The 10,952-nt window shown below is 40.1% G+C and overlaps 1 protein-coding gene across 1 annotated transcript; it reads right to left on the reverse strand.

Annotated features, from left to right (window-relative positions):
* Positions 1–272: 272 nt before the first annotated feature.
* Positions 273–8,460, reverse strand: LOC308663046 (vomeronasal type-2 receptor 26-like; the record flags this gene model as incomplete). The annotated part of the gene is made up of 4 exons (XM_081319188.1): positions 273–1,168; positions 2,027–2,153; positions 5,655–5,882; positions 8,299–8,460. The coding sequence occupies 4 exons, from the start codon at positions 8,458–8,460 to the stop codon at positions 273–275; spliced, it is 1,413 nt and encodes a 470-aa protein (XP_081175314.1).
* Between the last annotated feature and the right edge of the window lie 2,492 nt (positions 8,461–10,952).

Raw genomic sequence — 10,952 nt, forward strand, 5'->3', positions numbered from 1 at the left:
CTCAGCAAAATTAAACAAACAAACAAACAAACAAATAATAAAATGAACCCTGATTTGGAGAGAGAAAGAGACTCCTAGTACAGTTTTCTAAATACTTAAAAAAGGAAAGAAGGGCAAATATATTTATTTATTAAATGTGGTGTTTTTACTATGATTCACAACAAAACAGAACAACAAAAACAGGTTTCTTGGAGTATCTGCACTTTTAAAGAAACATTGAGATAGCAAATACTATTTTTAAAATAATTGACTGGAATTTAGGGGAACGTCTGTTATTTTGACATCAAATGTTCTTTTGTATTCAGGTCTGGTCTTAAAAAAACAATGTAGCATTTGGGGATGAAGATGCAGCATAGCAGGCCAGTACTTGAGGCCAAGATGGAGAAGATCTGCAGAGCTACCATGTACTTCCCCTTGGTGCTCAGATACGTGGGTACAAAGGAGATCCAGACGCTGCAGAAGACCAGCATGCTGAAGGTGATGAGCTTGGCTTCGTTGAAGGCCCCAGGGAGATTCCTGGCCAGGAAAGCCACTGTGAAACAGATGAGAGCCAGGAAACCCATGTAGCCAAGGGCAAGGTAGAACATGGCAACAGAGCCTTGATTGCATTGCAAGATGATCTCTGCAGATTGTGAGTACATGTCTGACTCAGGGAATGGGGGAGAAGTGCTCAACCAGATGCTGCAGAGGACAACTTGGACACCAGAACATGAAAGGATGATAGAATTGGCCAAGGTCTTCCCTAGCCATCTCTGTAAATTATTCCCTGGTTTTGTGGCAAAGAATGCTAATACAACAGTGACTGTTTTGGCCAAGACTGTAGAAATGGCAACTGAGAAAATGTTGCTAAAGGTTGCTTGTTGGAGAGGGCAAGTAGCTCTTCTCGGCTGGCCAATGAATAAGAATGATGTCAAGAAGGAAAGCAAGAGGGAAATGAGGAGGATATAAGAAAGGTCCCGATTGTTGGCTTTGACTATGGGTGTTACTCGCCATTTAATGAAGATTCCCAAGACAAAACCTGTTACTAAACACAGGAACATTGTAAGGGAAGCTAGAATGATCCCCAAATTTTCTTGATAGGATAGGAAAGTTTCAGTCTTAGGTATACATTCATCTCGGTTGATGTTTGGATGCTGATCTGCTGGACATTTGATGCATTTTTCAGCATCTGAAAAGAGAAAGATTAATATCTGTGTAAAGATTTTTCCATTATATGCATCATTGGTGTGAAACACATTGGATCAATGTGTTTGGAGAAAGGTAGTGTCTAGCAATGGTTGATAAATTTAAGTAGTATTAAGCAGAAGGATATGTTACAAAGGCAAAAAGATTCTCAAGATGAGAGGTGATTGCTTTTAAAGGTTGCATCATTAAAGGAGATTCCATGAACCTTATGTTAGAGATGCAGTCCAAAGCACTCCACAGTCCTCCCACCAATGACCCATGTAGTGATTGGGTTTCCTAGTAGTGGACTAGGTGAATCACAGGAAGAAATAAGATGTTGAAGTCAAGGCCCCTGCAAATATGAATGTCCCCCTACATCTGGACCAAAGAAATGATCAGGTTTTATTTCTGGACAGCAGTTATCTGGCTGGTCTATTCCATTCTCCCAAAGGTGCCTTTTCAAGAGGCAGCTGGACTTTCTGGTTTTTCTTTGAAGTCTTTTCACTTCTCATTCAAGAAGTTTCCCCAGCTCTGACTGGAGGGTGGGGAATGGAAGGATTTATATTCCTTGCAGACAGCTGGTCATTTGCATTATTTTAGTGAGTCATTAACCTGGCTGACTGAGAATCTCCATAGGTCTATTCCATTGTTTCACTTTCCTCCCACTCAAGCCAAGAAAGCAAGAATGAATGGCTTTTGTCTCCTGACTAAAGATGAAAAGACAAGACTCATTTTTATAGTTTTTGAAGTGTCTCCAGTTAGAAGGAGAAACTCTTTGTCACTCTTTAGTTAAAAATGCCGGAACAATGTCATGTTCCATGGTCTTCCTGAAAGTCTTCCCCTTTCCTCTGGAGTCACCCACCTTCCATGGTGGAGATGGTTCCTTCTGCACAAGGAATACAGTCATAGCAGCAGATGGGCTTCCCTTCCTGAGCCACCTTCATGAATCCAGGATGACAGCTTTCCACACATGTAGAAAGAGGCAAGGGCTTAGGAGAGAAAAGGAAATAAAACTGGATAGTGAGATTGGTGGCATATATAACATACCCATAAAATGAACTTATTTTCAGAAAAATGGCAGAGGTTTTAGTTCAAGATTTGTTGTTGTTGTTAGTTGCGAAGTCATGTCCAACCCATCGCAACCCCATGGACAATGTTCCTCCAGGCCTTCCTGTCCTCTACCATCTTCATTTAAGCTCACACCTACTGCTTCAGTGACTCCATCCAGCCACCACATTCTCTGTCATCCCATTCTTCTCTTGCCCTTTCCCAGCATTAGGCTCTTCTCCAGTGAGTCCTTCCTTCTTATTAGGTAGTCAAAGTATTTGAGTTTCAACTTCAAGGTCTGGCCTTCTAAAGAGCAGTCAGGCTTGATCTCCTCTAGGACTGACCGGTTTGAACACCTTGCAGTCCAGGGGACTTGCACGAGTCTTCTCCAGCACCATAGTTCAAAGGCCTCAATTCTTTGGTGCTCAGCCTTTCTTATGGTCCAACTTTCACTGCCATACATTGCAACAGGGTAAACCATGACCTTCACTATATGCACTTTTGTTGGCAGGATGATGTCTCTGCTTTTTAGTATGCTGTCTAGATTTGCCATCGTTTTCCTCCCTAGGAGCAAGTGTCTTTTAATTTCTTGGCTGCAGTTCCCACCTGCAGTGATCTTGGAGCCCAGGAAAATAAAATCTGTCACTACCTCCATTTCTTACCCATCTATTTGCCAGGAATTGAGAGGGCTGGATGCCATGATCTTGGTTTTCTTAAAGTTGAGTTTCAAGCCCACTTTTGCACTCTCCTTCTTCACCTGCAACAAGAGGCTCTTTAGTTCCTCTTCACTTTCTGCTATTAGAGTGGTATGATCTGCACATCTTAGGTTGTAGATATTTCTCCTGGCAATCTTAATTCCAACTTTTGATTCATCTAGCCCTGCCTTTCTCATGATGTGCTCTACATATAAGTTAAATAAGCAGGGCAACAGTATACAGCCTTGCCGGACTCCTTTCCCAATTTTGAACCAATCAGTTGTTCTGTGATCAGTTCTCACTGTTGCTTCTTGACCCACATATAGGTTTCTCAGGAGACAAATAAGATGGTCTAGTACTCCCATTTCTTTAAGAACTTGCCACAATTTGTTGTGATCTACACAATCAAAGGCTTTAGCATAGTCAATGAAGCAGAAGTAGATGTTTTTCTGGAACTCCCTAGCTTTCTCCATGATTTAGCGTATGTTGGCAATTTGATCTCTAGTTCCTCTACCTCTTTGACATCCTATCTGTACTTCTGGTAGTTTTTGATCCACATACTACTGGAGTCTAGCTTGTAGGATTTTAAGCATAACTTTACTAGCATGTGGAATAAGTGCAATGGTGCAATAGTTTGAACATTCTTTGGCATTGCCTTTCTTTGGAATTGGAATGTAAATTGACCTTTTCCAATCCTGTGGCCACTGTTGAGTTTTCCAAATTTGCTGGCAAATTGAGTGTAGCACTTTTACTGCATCGTCTTTTAAGATTTTGAATAGCTCAGATGGAATACTGTCACCTCCACTAGCTTTGTTGTTGCTCAGATTTCCTAAGGCCCATTTCACTTTGCCTTCTAGGATGTCTGGCTCGGGGTCAGTGACCACCCAATCGTGGTTATCTGGGATGTTAAGCTCGTTCTTATACATTTCTTCTGTGTAATTTTGCCACCTCTTGTTAAGCTGTTCTGCCTCTGTTAGGTCCCTGCCATATTGGTTCTTTATTGTGCCCTTCTTTGCATGAAACATTCCCTTCATATCTCCAATTTTCTTGAAGAGATCTCTGGTCCTCTCTATTCTATTGTTTTCTTCTATTTCCTTGCACTGTTCATTTAAGAAGGTATTCCAATCCCCCATGATGATAAGGACATCATTTTTTGGTGTTAGTTCTATAAGGTGCTGTAGGGATTCATAGAACCGGTCAATTTCATCCTCTTCAGCACCAGTAGTTGGGGCATAGACTGGACTACTGTGATGGTTTGCCTTGGATTCGGACTGAGATCACTGTGTCATTTTGGGGATCGTATGCCAGTATTGCTTTTCCTACTCTTTTATGGACTATGAAGGCTACTCCATTTCTTTGGAGGGATTCTTGCCTGCAGTAGTATGCCTGATGGTCATCTGAATTAAATTCACCCATTCCTGTCCATTTTAGTTCACTGATTCCTAAGATGTCGATGTTCAGTCTTGTCATCTCTTGTTTGACCACGTCCAGCTTTCCTTGATTCATGGATCTTACATTCAAGGTTCCTATGGAGAATAAATCTTTACAGAATCGGACTTTCCTTTCACCACCAGAGGCATCCACAGATGAGCATCCTTTCAGCTTTGGCCCAGTTGCTTCATTCATTCTGGCGCTACTAGTACTAGCCCTCTGCTCTTCCCCAGTACCATATTGGATGCCTTCCGACCTGAGGGGCTCATCTTCCAGCATCATATCTTTTTGCCTTTTGGTACTGTCCATGGGGTTTTCATGGCAAAGATATTGGAGTGGGTTGCCATTTCCTTCTCCAGTGGCTCACATTTTGTCAGAACTCTCTGGTATGACCTGTCCACCTTGGGTGGCCCTGAACAGTATAGCTCATAGCTTCATTGAGTTACACAAGCTCCTGCATCACAACAAGGCAGTAATACATAAAGGGGAGTCCAAGATTTAGCTTTGACTAATTAGAAGCCAATAGGAAATGTGAGGAAGATCTAAAAGATTGAATTGCATACTTCTCCTCTGTTTCACATTCCTTTTAATGTTTCATACACATAAATTTAGGCTTTTGTTTTAGAAATTTAATTGTTCGGAGATATATTGCCTACATACTTTGCTTTAGCTAGCTAACCACATTCTTTGAATGACTCCCTCAGTCTATCACCCTTACCATAGATTCAGTGAATAGTTTTTATGAAAATTGAAGATTATTGTTCATGGACCTCTGAATAGATGATAAAGAAGTTTTCACTCTTGAGAGTCTTATTGGCTGATATGAAAACTCAAAGGCATTGAAGGCAATTCTCCATCCATACCAAAAGTGTATTTGTCAAATTCGAAGCACACTTCTGTTGTTTCAACCATTATTGCTTCTCAGCTTGTCAACAAACTTGGGGGGAGGGAAAGGGGAAATGGAATGCAGGCTACAGATATCAAGAAGTCAGCCCATGAGAAACAAGGATGATTCATCAGGTGTTTGCCAAAATCTAAAAGCATTTTCTCAGAACAATATTGTAACACTTAATTGGATAATGTGACCTGCCTCCATTGAGGAAGGGAGACTTGTATACTTTTAATATAGTGATTTGAGAGGGAATTAATCAAATGGTTTTGCTTTCATCTATGCCAAAATGATGTACTCTATAAAGTTTTGCATTAAAAGATTGGATCATCTCAGCAGTGCTTATTCAACTGGCTTCCTCAGTTGGAACCTTGACAGTATTCCTGTTATAGCCACCTTCAGTGGTATAAAATAAATATTAGTCCCACCTTGTTTAGCACTTCCACCTGTGCGATACTCTTCGTGTCAATGGATAATTTAAAATCCTGGGATTCCCGTTTTTCTAGAGTCCCAGACTTCAATCTCTTGACAGAATTATTTGGGAAAACAATCCAGTTCACAATGTCCAGGTCAGCTGTAAGATCTCCTTTCTCATCCAAATATACCCCTTCTATTGAATTATTGTAAAACTGGGAGCTTTGAAGGAAGGGGTGAAGCTGTAAAGAAAATAAAATAAATAAGTGTTTAGAAGGGACATCAGAGAGTCTTTGAAAAGACCTCTTAGTCTTTGCTGGGAGGGATCTGAACATTTCTGTCTCTTTGCTCAAAAAAAGAGGTTTCATTGTCAGATTCAAACTTGGGTAGAAGAATATCAATAAGCAGAGGAATAATGACAGCTGCTAACTTAATTATTAATTATGTAAATCAGAATAATGATTGTAAAGCATCTGGTCATGTTTCTGCTCCCACTGCTTTATCACAGTGAGGATGATGATGATAATAATAATAATAATAATAATAATAATAATAATAATAATAATAATAATAATAATAATAATAATAAATAATAAACCTTTCTTGCCAAAGTACAACATGTGTACATTGAGATTAGCTGAGCCTCCCCCCGTGCTCTCCCCCCCCAACACACAGTGACAACAAACCCTCCATCCTACCACACCATGTGAACCAACTACACCACACACCGGCCTCCCAAGTCAATTCTGCATAAGATTATGTCCTATTTAAAAGCCTAACAGCCCACGGATAAAAGCTATTTTTCAGCCTGTTGGTACGGCTGGCTATATTCCTATATCTCCTACCGGATGGTAGGAGAGTAAAGAGATGCCATCCAGGGTGTGAGTCATCCCTGAGAATCTTCCTCACTCTTCCAAGGCAATGAGCCCTGGCGATGTCATCCAGTGGTGTCAGGGGACAGCCCACAATGTCTTCTGCTGTGCTCACTACCCTCTGTAATACTTTCTGTCCGCGGCTGTCAGACCAGCATACCAAACCACAATACCATACGAGAGGATGCTCTCTATAGTAGACTGGTAAAAGATTAAAATTCATGTTTAATTAATCTAAAAACATAGATGAATGAAATGTCATCCATTCAGATTTTCTTTTAACCTGAGGGTTGTTTGTTAGATTTTTCTCTTGTGTTGTATCCATAGTTGCCCAAGTAAAGTAGATAGCTTCACTATTCTTACTTTCCTGTGCTTTCTTCAGGGTCTTCAGTGGTGAGGATGAGTGACTTCACACTGCAAGTATCATGACTGAAATATATTGGTTAACAATATCTCTCTTCTTGTTACCATATGTTCCTTTTTCAGTGGAGAGAATTACCTGATTGTCTCTAACAGTCTAATATGTGACCCCAAGTTTGCTTCTTCTTTGTACCAACTTCTTCATTTAGAAAAAAAAAGAATGGCTGAACAACCAAGATCTCAATGTATTCACTTTGATAAACATAAAATTACAACAAGAGAATATTTGGGCAGCTGGGGGTGGGGGTGGGGAAGGTAGGATAAGAGTAAATAGAAAGGAAAATGAAGGAAATGTAATTATACTGGATTTGAGTTTCTGGGTGATTTATTTTTTCAGAATAAATAACCAAGTCATCCATTTATCAAACTAATTCCCATACTTCAAGGAAATGTGACTAATGGAAAGGAAATACCTGCCAAGCCTTCAGCCTTGCAGCTTCCATCTTCATACCTCTGTTCCTCACTGATCTCTTTGATATGGATACATAAGCTGAATTTAAGGCTCTTCCAATAGCCCAGACACTATTGTAGATGAGATAGCTGTCCATGGTCAGGATCCGATCAATCTCCTCCTTCCTTAGAGGCACCGGAATGTCTCTCTGTCTGCACCGTCTCCAGATTTTCACTGAAAAGGCATCTTTAGTGGAGGAACATGTAAAAGTTTTCTCCAAAAGGTTAAATAGGAAGTTAACAAAGATTTTGAAAGCATCATAGTTTGCCCATTTCCTTTTGTTTATCACAAAGGAAAAAATGCCACCAATGTGTTTCAAGGAATTCACGCTAAACATAAAATCAAGGCTGAGATCCCACTGAGATGTGGTGATCCAGACTTTATCTGCAACATATCCTGGAAGATGTGTAAGTACTAGGTCAATAACTACCATCCCTACTGTGAATGAACTAGTCTCTGAACCATAAACAAAGACATTGACTTTTCTCCATTTGTAATATTGCTTAAATTTTAAAACCACATTAGCAACATTTAATGTAAATCTTTGATATATAACTGCACAAATGCCATTCTTTAACATCATAGAAGACATTGTACTCATGAAGCTCTCCCCCTGGTCAGTTTCTGGAGCAATGAGACCAACCAAGGTCCACCTGAAATGGAGGAGTAGCTGGACCATCCCTGGGTACTGGATTCCTTCAGCAGGGAGCATTGGGTAGAAGAAAGGAAGCTGAGTTTTATCCCCCAGAATCTTGGAAGCAAAACTATAACTGATCTGAAAGGAATGGAAGATGGTATTTTAAATATAACAAGAAAATGCAATTCTTCCCATTACCATAATGAAGCTCTGCTTGTAATTTACAACAGAGGAACTCTGACTGAAAATTGCTTGAATGAAAATTAAGAAAGACCCACCTGAGGGACTTTGTAGGTACCCAACATGGTAGAAATCTGGATGGAGATGCCAGCCTCAGACTCTTCCAGAACAGCCACTGTGTTTTTCTGCCTTCCACACCTGTAGTTGGGCACATTGGCCACCCCATCTGAGAGCAGGTCCAGTAAAGGATCTGTAGTCATTTCTATCTTGAAGAAATTTTCATAAATACTATAACCCAGGGTGATGTTGGGTAAGAGGTGGCTCTTCTGGTTAATGCCCTCAATGGTGAAAAGGAAAGGTACAAATTTCCAATAAAACTTGGTTGATGCTCTGCAGGTATGAACATGTCAATGAAAATAACATTTAACTTCCATTTCATGATAACAGTTTTAGTACACTCAATCACAATTTTTCTTTTAAAATATTAACAAAATATTAATAGAAAAAAACCAGAATATTTTGGATCATACAATATTAGTTAAAAGTCACTCCCCTAGTTGGTAAAACTAGCACCACTTCAATTTTATGTGCTTGTCTTCTAGCATTTTATATTTATGTTTGATGGTCTGCTTCCTCTGTCTTAGTACAACTGATTTATATACCCAGAGAGCTAAAAGGAACTATTATCTCTTTTATGTTCTAGATTTGGCATTGGCCCAAGAGTTTAGACCAGGGGTGTCAAACTGCCAGTCTGCGGGCCGGATGCATCATGGCAAAACCGTGTCCACCCCATTGCCAGCAATGGAAAAAAAAGTCGCGATATGTCATGACACATTATGTGACATTGCGAGTTTGACATCCCTGGTTTAGACTGATTCAAAATGGCTCCTGTGTGGATGATATTCAGAAGCTGTTAAAGACCAGGTTATTTTCTCCAAGTGTTGGACAGAGTGAAGGTTGAATGTCTTTCAGATGTATCTTTATTGTTTACTTCTTGTTGTTTTGGGGGATTATTTTGATTCTTTTCCTGTTTTGTATTGTTTCTTTTAATTGTAAGCCACCAAGAGAAAGACACTATGAATTTTATAAACAAATGAATAACTAAAGCAATCAACCAGCCAACTAATAGATTTATTTCATTTACATTTTTTTTTAGTTCCTGGCATGAATTCATGAATGAGAAATATTTTTTATATCCATCAATTCCTATGTTCTTAACTGGGATGCTTTCATCCCAGCAGTAAATTTTAGTGTGGAGAAAAAAATGGTGGAATTATCTCTGAATGGAGAGAGGAAAAAACAGCAATCCAATGTAAGGTTCCTACTGGCAGAAGAAATCTGAGCCTCTCAAAGGCCAAGGCAGAGACTCAGACAGAGGCTTCTGGAACAGGAAAGCAACTCTTTATTCGGCTGAGTAAAGCAGTTATGTGGTCAGCCTCCAGGCACATGGGCAGCAGCGTGCTGGGGAAGAGCCACCCGTGGGGTGGGTTGGCTGCATTTTATACAAAGTTTTGTCCAATCACAACAGCGTGAAATTCAAAAAGGGACATGGAGGTATGTTGATTGGCTCCAAAAGCGTCATCACTTCATTTGCATACAGGTACGTGACTTTCTTTATTAAAGGTAAATGATGTTTTTCCTGTGTGAGCATGGCTCCTAAAAGCGAGATAATGTTAGCCTGAAATTGGTTTTCCCTTCACCACTCTGCTTGAACCAGGCATCCCATAGAGAGTAGCTCAGCTCAGGGGTGAGGTGAAAGAGAGATTTCCTTCTGTTCCTCTGAGTCCAAACTCTATCTCTCCTCATAGGACAGAATGGAAAGTGGATGGGGAAAATATCTGGACTGGTCTTGATACTTGAAAGCTTGAAATGAGTTTCATGATCTGCAGTGTGCAATAGTGACCCCAAAATAGAATCATGTTGTTGTTGTTGTTAGCTGCGAAGTCGTGTCCGACCCATCGTGACCCTATGGAAAATGTTCCTCCAGGCCTTCCTCTCCTCTACCATCTTCTGGAGTCCATTTAAGCTCATGCCTACTGCTTCAGTGATTCCATCCAGCCATCTCATTCTCTGTTGTCCCCTTCTTCTATTGCCCTCAATCTTTCCCAGCATTAGGCTCTTCTCCAGTGAGTCCTTCCTGTTAAGGAATTTGTTGTGCAGAGGTCTCCTTGTGCTACCAAAGAGTTGCACAGACAAGGAAGGGCACTGAGAGCAGTAAAAATCACACACAGAAATACACTGAGTTCTAAAAGCAAAAAGTATTTTACTTTGAGGTGGTGTAAGAACAAAAATGCACAGTCAAAAATAAACAGTCCAAGTCATACACAATAGCAACAGTCCAAGGAGTAATCCAAACTACAAAGTCTTCTTACCGGTCCAGAGGTCAAATACACAGTTCAGCTTACAACAGTAGTAAACCAACAGCAGAGCAAAAACAGTAATAGTAGAGATCAGTGAATTCAGAGAGAGAGAGAAGCTACGTTCCTAGCTTCCTCTTATGGCCATGAGAACACTTACACACCCATTGGCCAATTAACATCTTAAAGCCATAGCATTATGGTTAATATATTTTCAACCCAACATTGTAGGCTAACACCATATGCCTAACATTCTCCCCTTTGGGTAGAATAATATATAACTCTTACAATCTTATGCACATTCTTTCACAATTAGCATTGTGTTTCACAGCACTTTGTACCTTCGTAAAATGGTCTGCAATATTTACATCAGATGGACAATACTCTAACTGTAT

Source organism: Vipera berus, assembly GCF_964194415.1.
Source record: "Vipera berus genome assembly, chromosome: 2".
Lineage (NCBI taxonomy): Eukaryota > Metazoa > Chordata > Lepidosauria > Squamata > Viperidae > Vipera > Vipera berus.